This window comes from Alosa alosa, chromosome 3, assembly GCF_017589495.1.
Source record: "Alosa alosa isolate M-15738 ecotype Scorff River chromosome 3, AALO_Geno_1.1, whole genome shotgun sequence".
NCBI classification, from domain to species: Eukaryota; Metazoa; Chordata; class Actinopteri; order Clupeiformes; family Clupeidae; genus Alosa; species Alosa alosa.
This window is the reverse complement of record NC_063191.1, coordinates 19,184-39,665: the sequence shown is the minus strand read 5'-3', so window position 1 is coordinate 39,665 and position 20,482 is coordinate 19,184. Positions and strand designations below refer to the sequence as shown.

The 20,482-nt window shown below is 42.7% G+C and overlaps 1 protein-coding gene across 2 annotated transcripts in view; it reads left to right on the top strand.

The window, feature by feature from the left end:
* Positions 1-15,364, top strand: part of cenpj (centromere protein J) — a 46,526-nt gene extending 31,162 nt beyond the window's left edge. The window contains exons 8-14 of one of the 2 annotated variants that reach the window (XM_048238918.1): positions 6,850-7,086; positions 8,714-8,777; positions 10,166-10,242; positions 11,051-11,110; positions 11,680-11,817; positions 13,611-13,695; positions 15,169-15,364. In XM_048238918.1, the coding sequence (XP_048094875.1) occupies positions 6,850-7,086; positions 8,714-8,777; positions 10,166-10,242; positions 11,051-11,110; positions 11,680-11,817; positions 13,611-13,695; positions 15,169-15,293 (786 nt within the window). In that variant the 3' untranslated portion in view covers positions 15,294-15,364. Of the gene's footprint in view, positions 1-6,849; positions 7,117-8,713; positions 8,778-10,165; positions 10,243-11,050; positions 11,111-11,679; positions 11,818-13,610; positions 13,696-15,168 lie in introns of both variants that reach the window. The other variant, XM_048238917.1, reaches the window with a different exon arrangement.
* Positions 15,365-20,482: the final 5,118 nt, after the last annotated feature.

The following is a 20,482-nucleotide window of genomic DNA, read 5'->3' as shown; positions in this document are numbered from 1 at the left end:
TGAATGCAGCCAATCAGGATCGAAGACTGAACACAGAGAAAGTTTAGAATTCTCACTGAGGCATACTGTAGACTGGGCTTCAGCTGTACGGAGCTATTTTTCGAAGGTAAGGAAGGTAGGCCTACCTTACATTGCTGAAGTTGCAATGTGAATCACAATCATCTACACTGAAGTTACAAAAACACCACTTTGTAAGCTATTGTCTCTTTGATCCGGATCAATAAGTAGCCTAAAGCACCCACCTCCTTTATTTAGCGAATTCCCGATTGATGCACGTTAATGATATAGCCTACCGTTTACTAGTTAGCCTACAAACTCGGGTGCAGCGCGTCGGGAGTTCTTTGCATCCGCCTCGTCCATTAATTGTTAATAACGGGACACCCTGGCGGACGTTATCCCTTAGGCCAGGGGTCGGCAACCTTTTTTGCCTGGAGAGCCACTTTTACCAATTTTTTTTTTTTTTAATCTCAGAAGAGCCACTTAAAGACGGTTACAAAAAAAAGTTTGGATATTTAATGTACAGTTACTTTCATTCAACAGAGGATTTTTAAATACATTTTCTACTTGTTTTAAAAGTAGGCCTAATGTGCAAGTAACTTGAAATGTAAACTGGAATGACCGAAGTATAGGCCTTAGGCTTCCCATGTACTGTAGGCTAAACACCACCCCCTATTTTTCCAGTGTCCTTTGGTATGCAAAGTAGGCTAACATCATAGTTAACAACACAACACTCAATTTTCGTTGACATGTCATTGGCGAAATTGAACATTAGGCATACCAGATATTAGATTTGGTGATGGCCTTGGAGTCTGACTGGCTCATATTCAGTGAGGTGAAGTTTCATGCAAGAATTGAGGCTGTCACCATTTAAGGGTGTCACCATTTAACTGTCATATCCATAACGGCAACTAAATACCATGGCATTGTGTTGGCGTTATGGATGTGACAGTTTTCTTAAATTGCCCTTAAACGGAGCAGGTTTGTCTTTATATTTTTCATATGTGAGAGATTTCTCACATGCAAGTGGAACCGAACAGGGTTAACACAGCAATACTAACTCGTTGCAGTGTGCAATATATAACGGGCAGTTCATTTCGCGTTTTCAGAATTAGTCTTCGGATAGAAACTTTTCCATTTCAGCCCGCTTGTGTTCGCGCTCGCAAGCTGTGGTCGCTGACAGCAAGCGCACACATCAACAATAACAAAGTGTTCTCGTTGACTGAAATGGAGGGAAATCTGTGATTTTGTTTGATATTGACTTGGCAACAAACCGCAACAGTGCAGGCTACGGTTACGGAGTCAAGTGAGGTGGAAAGTTATATAGTCTAAATTGCTCAGATAGACCTACAATATTACATTTTGAAAATGAACTAAAATAAAATACATTTTATTTAAATACTCATTAATATTTTCAAAAGCTGAGCCGCATCAGAGGGATCAAAGAGCCGCATGCGGCTCCGGAGCCGCGGGTTGCCGACCCCTGCCTACATAGTAGACAAGTCCTAAGTTATGCGATAGCGAACGTCTAAAAGTCTAGTTGCTGCTTTTTGACGGACTGTCAGAAAAGACTACAGGCACCCAGGTTCAGCCGTAATTTAATCCGACCTGAACTAAATCGCGTCCTGAGCTGGCTATTACGATGCTTTTTAGGCTCACAGAAGTGTATCTTAAATAGCCTAAGAACTATTTTAAAACTGTTTTGTTAAACTATTCAACCGTAACACTTGCCATCACGCATGCACCTCTTCCTCTCCCTATCCCTCTCTCGTGCACAACACACACGATGGCAAAGCATCCTCTTTGTGACAGGTCCCTTACAAGCACATAGCCCATTGTGTATGCCTAGGAAAATAATTGCTATCACTCAGCTCTTAAATTAACATGATAGACAGGATTTACACTTGTGATGCAAGTGTAAATAAGTGCAAAGAAGAAAGAAAAGTTAGCATAATTAAATGCCTTTGAATGAAAATTTTCAGCATATCGCCATAGCCTAGGCTACTATCTACCCCCCTTTTTGACAACTGAAATATCGGTTTTACATATCGGTTATCGGACTCCTGTTTTGGTAATAATTGATATCGGTATCGGCCCTGAAAAAAACATATCGGTCGATCCCTAATATGTATGGTAACAGTAAAACTGACCAGCACAAAATAACGTTACTGAATGAAATGCCACTTAATTTCTTCATGTATTATTGTTTCCTCATAGAAAGATGCAAACTATGCACACAAAACAGTAAACAGAGGTGGACATTTCGAGCTTCAGAAAATACTGCCACGGATTTTGACAATGTAAATTACTGGCTGATCTATTTATCTTAATAGTTGTACTAAGATCAGCAAGCTGGTTGGAATAAATAAGCAAAGTGATGTACGTTTCTGGACCTCTGAATGCAAAGCAAATCATGGCCAATTAGTTTCTGATAAGCTACTCTTAATTACTCCTATTAAACACATTCCATACCGGTCACTCTCCTGTCATGTCTTTGGTAAGACTTAAGATGCAGGCCAGGAATCCCCAACACCTTTGAGATGTATTTGAGGGCCGAATACCCCAATCCTAGTTTGTGTGCTAAAAGCACCATGCAAACATTAACATCAAAGGCAACATCATTCCTAGACTCCTGAAGACGCGTGGATGTGTACACACTTCTGCAGTACTTGTCGCCTTCACACACACTGCACTCAAGCAACAAACTGCTACAAGATCCTTGATTTTGTTTGTCGATTGTAAGTTGCAGCCCAGACCCAGCACAATTAGGACAAACAAGCTCACAAATAATTAACATGAACTACGAGCCACTGCAGAGTGGCACGGCTGCCGCTGCCTGAACGCTCTCCTTACCCCGTGGACAGCTTACGTAATGATGCACTTTGATAGGTTATTTCATCACCTGATTTATTGCACTTTAGCCTTTGATTTTCTGGCATTACTTAACTGCATCACTCTCCTATGTGAAGCTTTAAATCGTCGCGTTGTTGCAGCCATCTCGATAATTAAATATCCCGCGGAAAGCTAACTAGGAAGCGTGGCAGTATACCACGTGATCCGTTTGAACAAATCGTCTTGTCGGAAATCGCGTGCAGCCAATGAGAGTTCATTAAAAAGTTTAAAGCCCCTTGTAACCATTCAGGATTGGTGGTTGATACAGCGGAACTATCTATGTTTGGATAAGACCGAGACGTTTAAAGTGGTACCAACCAAACATGGCATATGAGAGAGATCAGTCACAAAACTACAGGGTACGTTAGAATGCTAACTTTTAGTGAATCTTAGGTAAAATTTACAGGCGCAAGTTGACAAAGTGTAATAAAATAAACACCTAAATGTGTAATTTGGACGTTTTCTTTGTATCAGTGTGAAAGATTACATGTTGGCTGTAAACTAGTCCAAAAACTCAAATTTGACCAGGTCAGGAAAAATCGATGTTTTCACCTGCTGTGTCTCGCCTTAATGGATTAGCCCAAATATATATAAATACAGAATTGTACACGCCCCTTCTTACATCACAGAGCTTTTAACGCCCTACTCTGCTCCAAGGTCACTCGGGTCATCCTCTCAGCAAGGTCACTCGGGTCATCCTCTCAGCAACTCCTCACAGTCCCACACACACACGTCTTAAACCCAGAGGAGATAAAGATAATTTAGGGTAGTCTTTTCTTGTGCCAAAATTTGCGAGCCTGGCCGAGCTCCTTTTTGCTACCCCTTAGTTGGGGTACCAATATTATTTGGTCTTGGTACAGTATGGGTGTGCAGTGTTGGTACGGTATGGGTGTGCAGTGTTGCTATGGGTGTGCAGTGTTGGTACGGTATGGGTGAGCAGTGTTGGTACGGTATGGGTGTGCAGTGTTGCTATGGGTGCGCAGTGTTGGTACGGTATGGGTGAGCAGTGTTGCTATGGGTGTGCAGTGTTGGTACGTTATGGGTGTGCAGTGTTGGTACGGTATGGGTGAGCAGTGTTGGTACGGTATGAGTGTGCAGTGGTACGATATGGGTGTGCAGTGCTGGTACGGTATGGGTGTGCAGTGTTGGTAATGTTGGTACGGTATGGGTGTGCAGTGTTGGTACGGTATGGGTGTGCAGTCGTTGCCTGGGCGACAGAAAATCACCATATGACTGAAAGGGGTAGCTGAGTTCCACAGAAGCAGTTTGTCTTGAATGGGAGTATGTGACATTGCATACTCTTATACAATCAGTACATACATGCTATATGTCCTACAATCACTACATACATGCTACTGTATGTCCTACAATCACTACATACATGCTGTATGTCCCAACAATCACTACATAAATGCTATATGTCCCAACAAAATAGATTTGCATAAGCATGTTAGCAGGAATCCCATTCTCTGCCTATAGGCTTAGCTAGCTATCTGTAACAGAAACCTTTAGTTTTCAGTCTGTTTTTTACTAGCAGCTAACGCTAGCCGAAACAGCAGAAGTGAATACATATTCGCAATACTTATTAAAGCTGTTCAGTGTTTCCCCTAGAATTTTTTCCAGCAGCGGTGCTGTTGATCGAAGGAATTTTTCGTAGAACATTTTGAAAAAGTTACTCCTTAAATGGTGACTTCTGGTGGATTTTGTCAGACAGATTGAGTTACAAATTATGACATAACCATCAACACAAGCACAAAGCATGATTATTGCAGTACTTGAACAGGATTATTCATGTTTTTCTTTCACCTTTTTCATTTACGTTATTAGTAATTAGGCTATTTATTACTAGATTTATTTACATTATTAGTAATTATTTACGTTATTAGTAATTAGGCTAATTACTAGGCTATTTAATTAGGCTATTTATTACTAGATTTATTTACATTATTAGTAATTATTTACGTTATTAGTAATTAGGCTATTTATTACTAGATTTATTTACATTATTAGTAATTATTTACGTTATTAGTAATTAGGCTATTTATTACTAGATTTATTTACATTATTATTAGAAATTGAAATGAAACAAAAATGAAATGGCACAACACACACAACAGAAAATTATTATTTACAATTAATTACAAAAAATAAAGTTTAATCCCACTGTACAAACTATTAGAATGTACAGTGCTGTGCATAAGACATTTATTTATATAATAACATGTATTTATTTACGATACATGATACATTCAAAAAGAATTGATGTCCTTAAAGGTTTGATTTTTCCTATTTTTAAAAAAAAATTAAGGCATTAAGATCAATTTCCAAAAGATGATTTTTATAACTCCTTTTAGTCAATTTTAGCATGGGTGTCTCAACTGTTGCACAGCACTGTATAAACTAGACTTCTCTTTCATGTCATTACACTGTATTGGTGCTGTGCAGGTCGAATTGAGTGCCTGTCACTTTAAGGCCATGACAGCCCGTGAGGCTTGCTTGATTCTCACGGCTTTAGCATTGTTGTGCATCGTATTTAAGGATATGTGGATGAAATTGAATCATGTTTTCCATGTCATTTGGTAAAATAAATGCTCAAAAGCTTAACAACTCGAAGAAAATCTATCTTGGACTATAGGAGATAAGTGTCTTGTATCATTTCTATGATTTTGGTGAGCTCTACAGGATTTACAAACCATCTCCAGATCCTAAATGGTTGAGTATCCTTTTACTCAACTTCAATTAAACCCACCAATAGGCTAGACCTACAGCTTAGGGATGTTAGCAACACAGGGCTTGAAAGCATTGACTGTATAACAAACAAAAACAAAACAATGCGTAGAATTTATCTGGGAATAGGCTACTGAATGTAGGGGCGAGCTACCTCGCTGGCGTGTTTAATTTGGTTCCTTGGTTAACATAATGTAGCCTAAGCTACGTTTTTTTCACAAAATTGCGTCTGCTAATAAACTTAAACATAAACACAACAAACATGATCTCCTGTTGAATCCCTGACTGCGCCTTCAACATTAGCCTACTATTATTTGTTGACATCAAACCTGAACGAACTGCAGCTGTTCCTGAAGTTCACTTGCATGTTTTTTTGTTGTTGAAATTAGGCAACTTTTTTGCAGTGGCGCTTAAATTTCCAGGAGCGGCACTGCGCTGCTGCTGAGTACATTGTAGGGGAAACACTTCTCCTCTCTCTCCATTGGTCAGGCTTGATGACTGTCCTCTCTCCATTGGACAGGATTGATGGCTCTGTCCTCTCTCTCCATTGGTCAGGATTGATGGCTCTGTCCTCTCTCTCCATTGGTCAGGCTTGATGACTGTCCTCTCTCCATTTGACAGGATTGATGGCTCTGTCCTCTCTCTCCATTGGTCAGGATTGATGACTGCTCTCTGTCTCTTCAGGCACTGATTGGTCAGGATTGATGGTTCTGTTCTCTCTCCATTGGTCAGGATTGATGGTTCTGTTTTCTCTCCATTGGTCAGGATTGATGGTTCTGTTTTCTCTCCATTGGTCAGGATTGATGGCTCTGTCCTCTCTCTCCATTGGTCAGGATTGATGGCTCTGTCCTCTCTCTCCAGTGGTCAGGATTGATGGCTCTGTCCTCTCTCTCCATTGGTCAGGCTTGATGACTGTCCTCTCTCCATTGGACAGGATTGATGGCTCTGTCCTCTCTCTCCATTGGTCAGGATTGATGGCTCTGTCCTCTCTCTCCATTGGTCAGGATTGATGACTGCTCTCTGTCTCTTCAGGCACTGATTGGTCAGGATTGATGGTTCTGTTTTCTCTCCATTGGTCAGGATTGATGGTTCTGCTTTCTCTCCATTGGTCAGGATTTATGACTCTGTCCTCTCTCTTCTCAGGTGATGATTGGTCAGGATTTATGATTCTGTCCTCTCTCTTCTCAGGTGCTGATTGGTCAGGATTGATGACTCTGTCCTCTCTCTTCTCAGGTGCTGAAGCAGCAGCTGTGTGATCTGCGGGAGGAGTGTGTACGTAAGGAGCAGCGGTGGAAGAGCACACACACACGTCTGCAGCAGCAGATCCACACACTCACCACACACAACCAGGAGCTGCGCCAGCAGATACACACGTTGGAGAACCTCCGACTCACCGGCTGGAGAACGCAGCGAGAGGAGAGGAGAGCCGGGGACGAGAGAGGAGCGCAGCGGAGGAAGACAAAGGAGAAGGTAGATGAGAAAAGACCAGGCGTCCCACATGTATGTGTGTGTGTGTAGTGTGCGTGTGCATGTATGTGTGTGTGCGTGTGCGTGTGTGTGTGTGTGTGTGTATGTGTAGTGTGCGCGTGCATGTATGTATGTGTGTGTGTAGTGTGTGCGCATCTATGTGTGTGTGTGTGTGTGTGTAGTGTGTGTGTGTAGTGTGTGTGTGTGTGTGTGTGTGTGTGTGTGCGCGTGCATGTATGTATGTGTGTGTGTAGTGTGTGTGTGTGTAGTGTGTGCGCGTGCATGTATGTGTGTGTGTGTAGTGTGTGTGTGTGCAGTGTGTATGTGTGTGTGCGCGTGCATGTATGTATGTTTGTGTGTAGTGTGCATGTGTGTGTGCGCGTGCATGTATGTATGTTAGTGTGTATGTGTGTGTGCATGTATGTATGTTTGTGTGTAGTATGTATGTATGTATGTGTGTGTGCTCGTGCATGTATGTATGTTTGTGTGTAGTGTGTATGTGTGCGCGTGCATGTATGTATGTTTGTGTGTAGTGTGTATGTGTGTGTGCTCGTGCATGTATGTATGTTTGTGTGGTGTGTGTACAGTGTTTCCCCTACAATGTATTCATCAGCGGCGCAGCGCCACTCTTGGAATTCAAGCGGCACTGCAAAAAAAGTTGGCTAATTAAAAAAAAAAAAAAAAAAAAACACGCAAGTGAACTTCAGGAACAGCTGCCGTTCGTTCAGGTTTAATGTCAACAAATAATAGTAGGCTAACGTTGAAGGCGCAGTCAGGGATTCCACAGGAGATCATGCTTGTTTGTGTTTATGTTTAAGTTTATTAGCAGATGCAATTTTGTGCAAAAAAAACATAGCCTAACATAAACATTCTTGGCAACTGACTTAATAACAGTTAATGGATTAACTCCAAAAAATTAGATTGGTAGACTTCAATGGTTCTGCAACTAATAATTAGTTAAGTTCAGACACTGCAAATTTTTTAACAGTCTAATATTTCTTCTTTTAGCTTCCTGTAAAAAGTAATGCAGACTTAATAAATAATTTGTTAATAATTTCACTTGGAATTGAGAGTGGAATGTTTCCAATACATTTGATATATAGAAATTAAAAAAAATAAAAAAGATGTTATACATTTGATATGGAAATACAAACTATTAAAAACGATTTTATACATTTGATATGGAAATAAAAACTATTAAAACGATTTTATATATTTGATGTGGAAATAAAATCTATTAAATATTTTATACATTTGATATGGAAATAAAAACTATTAAAAAGATTTTGCACTTCATTTACTTTTTAAACTCACTATTTATGTGAACACAACTATAGATGGCTTACCACAAGGGCCAGTATAAAACATAGATGGCTTACCACAAGGGCCAGTATAAAACTTAGATGGCTTACCAGAAGGACCAGTATAAAACATAGATGGCTTACCACAAGGGCCAGTATAAAACATAGATGGCTTACCACAAGTCATGTTTTTAGTCCTTTCAGATAAATAGTAAACTATGGGGTGTTTCAACTGAAGGGGCAGCTTCTCAACAGTTAATGTCAACCGCATCTTTACCTGTTTGTGTGATTGTGTGTTTGCGGCATTAACCTCAGTTTATGTGTTTCAGAGTCCAAAGAATAACACAAGAAGTTCAGATGACAGTGGCCCTGAAGGAAACACACTGAACTCAGGTAGGTGCACACACATGCATACAGACACACACACACACATGCATACAGACACACACACACTTGCTTTAATAGAATCTGGAGGCCTGGTTGTACAGGCGTGTTTGTGCTATGATGCACAGACAGCCTTGTAGTCTATTTTGGTTACACTTTTGGTAGAATTTTTTTTTGGTTACCACAGTAGATTATGACTGTATGTTGACATAAAATAACCATGCAATTAAAATAGTCAACTTATAACTTTGCTATAAAATATTTTTAGTATATCGCACATAACCAGAACCAGTTTCCTTGCATACAGTATAAGGGTAGATAGATAGATAGATACTTTATTGATTCTCAAGGGGAAATTCAAGGGTCATGATTTGTGTGTATCTAATGTTAACCATTATTTGGCAAAGCCACTAGCCGCATGGATGCGTTGTTGCTAAAGGCCACTAGCCGCATGGCTGCGTTGTTGCTAAAGGAAGGAACAAGGCCACTAGCCGCATGGATGCGTTGCTGCTAAAGGAAGGCACAAGGCCACTAACCGCATGGATGCGTTGTTGCTAAAGGACACTAGCCGCATGGCTGCGTTGTTGCTAAAGGAAGGCACAAGGCCACTAGCCGCATGGATGCGTTGTTGCTAAAGGACACTAGCCGCATGGATGCGTTGTTGCTAAAGGAAGGCACAAGGCCACTAGCCGCATTTATGCGTTGCTGCTAAAGGAAGGCACAAGGCCACTAGCTGCATGGATGCGTTGTTGCTAAAGGGCACTAGCCGCATGGCTGCGTTGTTGCTAAAGGAAGGCACAAGGCCATTAGCCGCATGGCTGCGTTGTTGCTAAAGGACGCTAGCCGCATGGCTGCGTTGTTGCTAAAGGAAGGCACAAGGCCACTAGCCGCATGGATGCGTTGTTGCTAAAGAAAGACACAAGGTCATTAGCCGCGTGGATGCGTTGTTGCTAAAGGACAAAACTGTAATAAATGGAGATAGACTTGGCTGTTGGAGACGGGGGAGAGCGTCGTTTTCACCTGCCATGGCAAAATTGAAATAAAAGTAAAGCAAGTAGGAAAAAACGCCGTGTCAACAGAATATCTGAAGATTCCGTGCAATTCCGTGTTCATAAGATAATTCCGTTTTCATGTGTAGATTCCGTGATTCCGTCCGCGTTTTCCGCGCTCCTTGAAAATAGGAGCCCCTACCGGGTAAAGTGTACTGAAATTCAAATGAGGTCCCCTGAGATACTGGGTGTTTTACAATTTACCAGTACATTACATTCGTATAGTATACTCATCCGTAGTGACTCTAAAGAGCCAGGCTCAGACACCTGGAAGTGTGTGTGTGTGTGTGTGTGTGTGTGTTTTGTGTGTGTGTGTTCATTCACTCGTGTCTATTTGCCGTCCTGCAGGAAGTCCCAAATCTGACGGTGATGTGGCGCGTATTGGGCGTGTCTCTGATGATGTCACACATGCTGAACTACATGCAGTGAGTTTCTTTCTTACTATCTCACAGCACTTCCCCCCCCTCTTCTCCTCTCTTCTCCTTCCTCCTCTCTCCTCCTCTCTTCTCCTCTCTCCTCCTCTCTCCTCTCTTCTCCTCCATCCTCTCCTCTTTCCTCTCCTCCTCTCTTCTCCTCTCCTCTCTCCTCTCTTCTCCATCCTCTCCTCCTCTCTTCTCCTCCTCTCCTCTCCCCCTCTCTTCTCCATCCTCTCCTCTCCTCCTCTCTTCTCCTCTCTCTCTCCTCCTCTCTTCTCCTCTCCTCCTCTCCTCTCCTCCTCTCTTCTTCTCCTCTCTTCTCCTCCATCCTCTCCTCTCCTCCTTTCCTCTCCTCCTCTCTTCTTCTCCTCTCTCCTCTCTTCTCCTCCATCCTCTCCTCTTTCCTCTCCTCCTCTCTTCTCCTCCTCTCTCCTCTCTTCTCTCCTCCTCTCTTCTCCTCTCCGCCTCTCCTCTCCTCCTCTCTTCTCCTCCTCTCTCCTCTCTTCTCCTCCATCCTCTCCTCTTTCCTCTCCCCCTCTCTTCTCCTCCTCTCCTCTCCCCCTCTCTTCTCCTCCTCTCTTCTCCTTCTCTTGTGTGGTAATGTCATGAGGACAAGAGGTATCTGTAAACATCAATATTTATTCAGATGTCTCGAGTATATTTCAGTCTTGACACCCTAATTGTTAATTCAAGTTGTAAATGTGTGTGAGTGTGTGTGTCCCTGTTTGTGTGTGTGTCTGTGTGTGTTTGTGTATGTCTGTGTGTGTGTGTGTGTCTTCCTGTGTGTGTGTGTGTGTGTGTGTGTGTGTTGTAAAAGGCCCCTGGAGTGCAACTTGCTAGCCAGCAGGAGGGAGAGATAACACACCCAGATGGAAAGGTATGGCCCCCATCACACACACACACACACTCCCAGACAAGCACACACACGCACACAGTCTCAGACATGCACACAAGCTCATACACACACTCAGATATGCCCATAAGCTCACAAACACAGAAGCTCACACATACATGCACACACACACACACACACACACACGCACACACACATGCACACACACATGCACACAAGCTCACACACACATGCACACAAGCACACACACATGCACACACACACACACACACGTACACACAAGCTTGCACACATGCACACAAGCTCATACACAAACAAGTTCACACACACACGTGCACACAAGCTCACACACACGCACACAAGCTCACACACACATGCACACAAGCTCACTCAGACACCTGGCGCTCACGTTAGAACCCAGTAAATTGGGATCTCTCACGATAGAACCCAGTAAATTGGGATCTCTCACAATAGAACCCAGTAAATTGGGATCTCTTACAATAGAACCCAGTAAATTGGGATCTTGGCTTTGCACTTTGCCCTACATTGAAATTCTAATATAATATAATGTGTGTGTGTGTGTGTGTGTGTAGATAGAGCGAGTGTTTAAAGATGGCAGCAGGTTGCTGGTCTTTCCTAACGGAACACAGAAGCTGCTCTCTACTGACGGTTCAGCAAAAGTCACTTTCTTCAATGGAGACATCAAGGAGGTCTGCCCAGACCACAGAGTAGTGAGTACCCTATATTGAGTAACCTATACTGACATACAGTACGGACCAGAGTATCGAGTACCCTATACTGACCACAGAGTAGTAAGTACCCTATACTGACATACTGACCACAGACTAGTGGTTTTCTCTGGTTGACATTTATGTTTTATAATTTTTTATTCTAATATTTTGAAATACCTGATTTGTGACCCTGCAAGGCGAAACCAGTCATTTGGCGCAGGGTGCTATTTTGAGTAAATCCACGATAAACAAACGTACGGGTTAAAATGGCGAATTTCACGTTTTCGCATAATTCGACAGTATACAGTCTACACTTTCATATTGTGAACAAATTTCACGGATAAACATACGTTTTGACTGTTAAACCCTGACTGTATTTCGGTAAAGATGCAACTCTTTAGCAGTCATTCCGCTTTGTCCACATTAAGCTATAAGGTTTTCGGTTGAGAGCTAAAAATTCAGGCTACTCATTACTCTTTACTCATTACTCAATGTGCCAGCTCTCTGTCGTTCTTGGCAGATGTAAACTGAATATGAATGTGAAAAGACTTGCCTTTCAGGAACGCCTGACGGTCAAAAGCACAAACTTTTTTAGAAATATGCTGAAGCGTCATTTTAGGGACCAGGAGAAATATCCTGGCGTCATTTTAGGGAGAGGAGCGCATTTTAAAAGTAGGCCTATACACAATCTGTGTACACAGAACTTCCTCTCCCCTTACTTCCACCGAAATACATTAATTATATTCTATAGTGACACCTTATGCCGTCCCAGGTATTAACTACTGTGTGGGGCAGCCGTGGCCCACTGGTTATACTCTGGACTTGTAACGAGGAGGGTTGCGGTTCGAGCCCGACCAGTGGGCTGCGGCTAACCCTCACTGCTCCCAGCCCGCCATTGTAACAGGCAGCTCACTGCGCCGAGATTAGTGTGTGCTTCACCTCACTGTGTGTGTGCTGTTTGTGTTTTCACTAATTCACTGATTGGGTTAAATGCAGAGACCAAATTTCCCTCACGGGATCAAAAAAGTATATATACTTATACTTATATATACTTAATAGGGGCGAAAAAACACTTTCGCTGCTTACGGTTAATAATCAATCATCCTCTTCAAAGTCCAGCTGCCGTAAGGCTAATAATAGCTGTGCCCTCACACTACGCATGTGACAATTTACTTAAAAAAAGGTGATTTTTTCTCCTCTTCTGGCATTATCTTGACAGGAGAACCATACCAAATTTGGATCTTGATTATCAAAGCGATACTTTTTTTGCAATACCCTCGATATACATATTGTTGGAAAGCTTATTTTATGGCCGTTCGTGTGAGCACAATAACCTAATTTTGTAAATTTTACCAAAGCGACTGGTTTCGCCTTGCAGGGTCACATTTTGTTATAAAGCCGTAATCATCAAAATTAAAACAAAAAAGGGTTGAAAAAGTTTACTTTATATGTAATGAATATAAGTAGTGAACATGTTCAGTTTTTGAACTAAATTAGAGGGTAAAAATGAACTTTTTCACACTATTCCATTTTTTGAGACCCACCTGTATGTATATGAAATGTGCCCCCAGGTGTTTGAGACCCACCTGTATGTATATGAAATATGCCCCCAGGTGTTTGAGACCCACCTGTATGTATATGAACTGTGTCCCCAGGTGTACTTATTTAAGACCCACCTGTATGTATATGAAATGTGCCCCCAGGTGTACTTATTTAAGACCCACCTGTATGTATATGAAATGTGCCCCCAGGTGTTTGAGACCCACCTGTGTGTATATGAAATGTGCCCCCAGGTGTACTTTTTTGCAGATGCACAGACAACACATATAACCTTCCCCGACGGCACAGAGCTACTACAGTTTCCTAACGATCAGACAGGTGAGCAGCTGTTTGTGTGTTTGTGTTTCCTAACGATCAGACAGGTGAGCAGCTGTTTGTGTGTTTGTGTTTCCTAACGATTAGACAGGTGAGCAGCTGTGTGTGTGTTTGTGTTTGTTTTGGAGAAACTGCACTCGACAGAGGACAATTCATTTTCTGTGTGTGAGTGAGAGAATGCGTACGTGTGCGTGGGGAACAGATATTTGGTAATAGGTTCTTGTGAGGGAACAGGTTCTTGAGATGGTGAGGAAACAGGTTCTTGAGATGGTGAGGAAACAGGTTTAGATGGTGAGGAAACAGGTTCTTGTTAAGATGGATGGTGAGGAAACAGGTGCTTGTTTAGATCGTGAGGAAACAGGTTCTTGTTAAGATGGTAAGGAGTATAGTATAAGTATACTCTTTATCAGTGTTTATACTGGATCTGTGTTTGCATATTTAATATGTTTCATACGTGTTTCAACCTGCATTTGGGGTGGTTGCTTTTACCTTACCATTACCTTCATGCCAGTTATGTATCCACCAGCTGCCTGCCAACAGCTAATAGCTAGTTCTGGAGTAGGCCATTCATCTAGCCAGCTTCACGACAAGACTCAGGCTCGCAGATGGGGCACCCAGCTTCCTTATTTGGGTTTTGGGTTGCCAGGTTTTAGCCTATGACAAAAGCGGTTGAAATGAAAGGTGATTGTGTATGTCCATACACAATCTACAGCAACCTAAGGAGATGTCAGACTAATAGAAAAATGAATGATCAATGATTTTAAAATGAAGTTTGTGGCCAATCGGAGGTGTTTTCCTAAGAATGAGACTAATAAAAAATGCGGGGAGGATGCTGGAAGTTTGACCTTGCAAAAGTCAAATTGAGGAGTTTCAGGAGAAATGCTTTCAAGGATTGTTGAAATCAGGTATGATTGCAGTCAATCGTCAACTGGGCTAAAAAAAGGCATGTTAGGTTAACTTTCCTTCTCTCCTGCATTCCCAGAATCTCACCCTGTTCCTCTATATCAATGATTGGTGGATAGAAGCACTAATTTCTTCAATCTTTGCATCTTGGCTGGCTAGTCTAACTTTTCGCTTTGTCTGCACGCTTTTGGATTTGATAGAAGCGACTACTATGCTCCATTTGCGACGTGATTCTATGGTTTGCACCAGTAATGTTTCTCGATGTTGCGGTGTATTTTGTAGACAAACACTGACATGGTTAGAAGTCATTACGCACCAGTGCGCCCAAATATTTTGTTACTTTCGCGCCATCATTTTTACTCGCATGTGCGAGTGAAATGGACGCACTGTAGAGCCCTGGAACAGCTTCTTGTTAAGATGATCAGGGAAAATGTTCTTCTTTAGATGGTAAGGAAACCGGTTCTTGTTAAGATGGAATTGGAACAGGTTGTTCAAGTTATGACATCATTGGAACAGGTTCTTGTTAAGATGGTATTGTATCACATGTTATATGTGTGTGTGTTTGTGTTTTAGAGAAACTTTACCCGGATGGGAGGAAGGAGATTGTGTTTCCTGATCAAACTCTGAAGACACTTTACCCTGACGGCAGGGAAGAGAGTGTCCTACCAGATGGCACCATCATCCGCCTCAATACGTGAGTGTGTGTGTGTGTGTGCCTACCAGGTGGCACCATCATCCGCCTCAATACGTGAGTGTGCGCGCATGCGTGCGTGTTGGTGTGTGTGTGTGTGTGCGTGCGTATGTGTGTGTGTTGGTGTGTGTTCATACTGTGTGTGTGTGTGTGCGTGCGTTGGTGTGTGTTCATACTGTGTGTGTGTGTGTGTTTGTGCGTGCGTGTGTGTTGGTGTGTGTTCATACTGTGCGTGTGTGTGTGTGCGTTGGTGTGTGTTCATACTGTGTGTGTGTGTGTGTTGGTGTGTGTTCATACTGTGTGTGTGTGTGTGTGTGTGCGTCGTGTGTGTTGGTGTGTGTTCATACTGTGTGTGTGCGTTGGTGTGTGTTCATACTGTGTGTGTGTGCGTTGGTGTGTGTTCATACTGGGTGTGTGTGCGTGTTCATACTGTGTGCGTGTGTGTGTGTGTGTTCATACTGTGTGTGTGTGCGTGTGTGCGTTGGTGTGTGTTCATACTGTGTGTGTGTGCGTTGGTGTGTGTTCATACTGGGTGTGTGTGTGTGCGTTGGTGTGTGTTCATACTGGTGCGTGTGTGTGTGTGTTTCATACTGTGTTATGTTAATGTGTGTTGGTGTGTGTTCATACTGTGTGTGTGTGTGTGTGTGTGTGTTGGTGTGTGTTCATACTGTGTGTGTGTGTGTGTGTGTGTTGGTGTGTGTTCATACTGTGTGTGTGTGTGTGTGTTTGGTGTGTGTTCATACTGTGTGTGTGTGTGTGTGTTGTGTGTGTTTCATACTGTGTGTGTGTGTGTGTTTGGTGTGTGTTTCATACTGTGTGTGTGTGTGTGTGTGTGTGTTGGTGTGTGTTCATACTGGGTGTGCGTGCGTGTGTGTGTTGGTGTGTGTGCGTTGGTGTGTGTTCATACTGGGTGTGCGTGCGTGTGTGTGTTGGTGTGTGTTCATACTGTGTGTGTGTGTGTTGTTGGTGTGTGTTCATACTGTGTGTGTGTGTGTTTGGTGTGTGTTCATACTGTGTGTGTGTGTGTGTGTGTGTTGGTGTGTGTTCATACTGTGTGTGTGTGTGTGTGTTGGTGTGTGTTCATACTGTGTGTGTGTGTGTGTGTTGGTGTGTGTTCATACTGGGTGTGCGTGCGTGTGTGTGTTGGTGTGTGTTCATACTGTGTGTGTGTGTCGTTGGTGTGTGTTCATACTGTGTGTGTGTGTGTGTGTGTTCATACTGTGTGTGTGTTGGTGTGTGTTCATACTGTGTGTGTGTGTGTGTTGGTGTGTGTTCATACTGTGTGTGTGTGCGTGCGTTGGTGTGTGTTCATACTGTGTGCGTGTGTGTGTGTGTGTGTGTGTTCATACTGTGTGTGTGTGTGTGTGTGTGTGTGTTCATACTGTGTGTGTGTGTTCATTCTGTGTGTGTGTATGTTCATACTGTGTGTGTGTGTGTCGTTGGTGTGTGTTCATACTGTGTGTGTGCGTGTGTGTGTGTGTTCATACTGTGTGTGTGTGTGTGTGCGTGCATACTGTGTGTGTGTTCATACTGTGTGTGTGTGTGTGTGTTCATACTGTGTGTGTGTGTGTGTGTGCGTGCGTGCGTGCATACTGTGTGTGTGTTCATACTGTGTGTGTGTGTGTGTGTGTGTGTTCATACTGTGTGTGTGTGTGTGTGTTCATACTGTGTGTGTGTGTGTGTGTGTGTGTGTGTGTTGGTGTGTGTTCATACTGTGTGTGTGTGTGCGCGTTGGTGTGTGTTCATACTGTGTGTGCATGCGTGTGTTGGTGTGTGTTTGTGTGTGCGTGTGTTGGTGTGTGTTCATACTGTGTGTGTGTGTGTGTGTGTGCAGGCAGAGGCGTCACGAGGGTGGTGTTTTTGGCGGTGGCCGGGGAGGAGCCTGGCGGAATAACGTCCAGTGGCGTCTACATGAGCCAGGCAGTGAAAGACTGTTTATAGTGGCCGGAACCCAAGGCCCTTCACGCCAGCGGCCGGCTGCGCATCAAGGACCCCCAGGGGCGCGTCGTCACGGATACACTCACCCCCTGACACGTTCCAGGGGTGTTATCAAGGAGAGACAGCTGACTCCCAGCTACCGAGAGTTTGGAATGAAGACATTTTTAGTTTGTGTGATGATTTGTGTTTGTGTGTGTGTGTGTGTGTGTTATTTATTTTGCCTTCAACATGTTATTTTTTTGTTAATAAATGGTGTCCTTAGTATTACACATTTAAAGGCCTTCTCCTGTGAAAATCTAGTTTGGAGCCTTTCTAACATGTTGATTTTTATGTGTTACAAGATCAGGAATAGAGTAGCCTGATAAACAAAACTCATTTACAAAGTGAATAGAGTTTAGTCATTTTGGGAGTCGATTGGGATTCTTTTCTAAAACTTGTATCGCGACAGGCACTAACTTTGAAATCATTGGTCCAGCCTAAGCAATTACATTGGTCCAGCCTAACCCTAACCAATTACATTATTCAGGGATCAATGGCTATGGTATGGTTTCATTTACTTTGTGGTTGCTTTGCCAGGGATTATCATAGAAACACATATGATGGCTTGTTGGAAAGTTGGGGTTCTGTATCCAGCAATACCAAATGTGTAAATATAGCATGACATCAGGGTGTTCTGTCACTCAATGTATGAGGTAACGAGGGAAATGAAAACTCTGCATAGATATTCATTTTGCATGTCCGCTTATTTTAGTTATGTGTTTTATATGTCTCTATTTATTCCATACATCAAGATATTCACATCCAGTCTTTTCTAGTAGGTAAAGCAACTTCCTGACTACAAACATGCCAAGTTTCAAAGCTCTCAGAGCTTGTGTGATTGTTATTGCACTAGTTTATATGCCTTAACTCTCATACAGACGGGCTATATTTTAGTCCTTTTTTTGTTTTTGGAGTGTATAACAATCAGGGCCGGCGCTGCCCATCAGCCCCACACACACACACACACACACACACAAACCCCCAACCAACCACCACCACCAAAGGAATAACAAATATTCAGAATTTCTTAGTTTTTTTTCTAATTGCAGTTTCACCAACAGATGTCGCCCTTGGCCTAGTATGAACCTCTTGGAAATGACCGCATAGAACAACAACTAGTAAAGACCAAAACAAGGGTGTCAAACTCATTTTCCTAGAGGGCCACATCATCATTTTCATAGGTTACTGAGGGCCACATCATCGGCGAACATGTGTTCAAAAAGTGCAACCATGAAATCTGTATTGCAGTATGGTTTATTCAAAATTGGTGTGAATAATGGCCCTAACCACTTTAAAACAGTGTGGCTGAAATAAAAAACAAACATAGCCTACTGTACAACAGTAACATTTTCAAATGCAACTTCTAGGCCTATTAGTAAACAACTGATCAATATTCATTCATGGACTGACATTGATAAGAATAAACTGCAGTCAATAATGTGCATAACAATGCCCATAACACTTGTGCTCACCACTAAAAGAAACTGGCTAAGAATGGTACTGTGTGTGTGTGAGAGAGAGAGAGTGTGTGTGTGTGTTTGAGAGAGCATTTCAGTTGCTTTTCCCAGACATTTGGCATCTCTTGCTCTTAATCAACTCACCAAAATCAAGATTTAGTTTCTGCACAATTGAAACTTTCATGATATGACTAAGGTGGCTGTGTGTAAGTCGAGATCTCAGAGCAGTTTTGTTTAAATTCATAACGGAAAATGCTTGTTCACAGAGATAAGTTGTCCCAAACATACAGAGGAGTTTGGCTGCAAAAGCAGTCAGGCTGGGGTAACGGGACCCAAGGCCCTGGTAGAACATTTCGAGATCCACTGTATTAAAATGTTGCTGCAATCGGTTGTCACACTGCAAATCAATAAGCTCCAGCTGGATATCTGTAAATGGGACATCGGCAGCGCTCACGGTGATCGGAGAGGTAAACACTGAGAACCGGCTTTCAAGTTGCAGCAGTCTTCTCCTTGGAACGCTGGACCAAGCGAGGAGCAGAAGTTGACTGCAAGGCTAGGGAGGGGAAATGTGCAAGGTTTCTTTGAGACAGTTGTGTTTCCCAAAGGCCAAGTTTGCCCTGGAAAGCTCGAACACTGGCGTAGAGGTCAGTAACCAGTTTGTTCCGACCTTGCATTGTCACATTCAAGTCATTCAAATGCCCTGTCATGTCGACCATAAATGCGAGATCGCAAATCCAGTCTGGATCACTTAACTCAGTCACAGGCAGCCGTGGCCCACTGGTTAGCACTCTGGACTTGTAACCGGAGGGTTACCGGTTCGAGCCCCGACCAGTGGGCCACGGCTGACGGCTATCTGAGACTGTAGGGAAGCTGTACCAACCATCATAGAAAGATATGGTTGGAAAGGTATATTTTCAGTTGACTTTGTGTCCCCAGTAGCTTGAAGCTAATTCCTTGTCATTCAAAAGATCAAAACTACTCAAATAAATGTATAAATTCTCAGAAACAAAAGGTTATGTTCTGCATTCGAAAATAGACCTTTAACAAAAAAGTTATATTCATAAGTAAACATTAATTTTTGATTACTTTTGGTACCGGTACCGGGCCGTAGCCTACGACATGAGTTTAAAAAAAAATGCATGCAAACTAAACTAAATTTAATTCGCAATAATGTCGTTTTTACATGGCATAGGCCTATATGCAGTTGTTTGATTGCACGCATGTTTGCATTTTGCAAGGTCTATTTTCTTCACGTCTGTCTGTCCTGCCTTCAACACTTTTACATATTGCCTTCAGCTGCGCGCAGCCTCAGGTCAGCTCACTTCACTTGATCAGTTCTTGGCGAGCGGTAGTGTCACCACGAAGTTAAGCTAAACTGCTAGAATGAGCAACAAAAACAAGCATCTTTAGCAGGTCACTGGCCAGAGTGTTTGAGTTCGCGAGAGCAGAAAAAAAGTCACCGTTAGCTGCACATTTTAGTGATGAGGACTGGGTGTCAAAACTTCGCTTACCTGTGTGACATATTCGGGTTGCTTAATGACCTCAACCTGTCACTCCAGGGGAGAATGACGACTGTCTTTAAACTGGCAGATAAAGTCGCTGCATTTAAAGCCAAGCTTGATTTGTGGGGACGACGAGTGGACCGGGGTGTATTTGATATGTTCCAAACAGTAGTGGGGGTTTTGGGAGAGACTGAGGCAGGGCCCTTTCTCTCGCAGCTTGTTGCGCTTTCAAATGAGTTTGAGCGTTACTTCCCATCCTC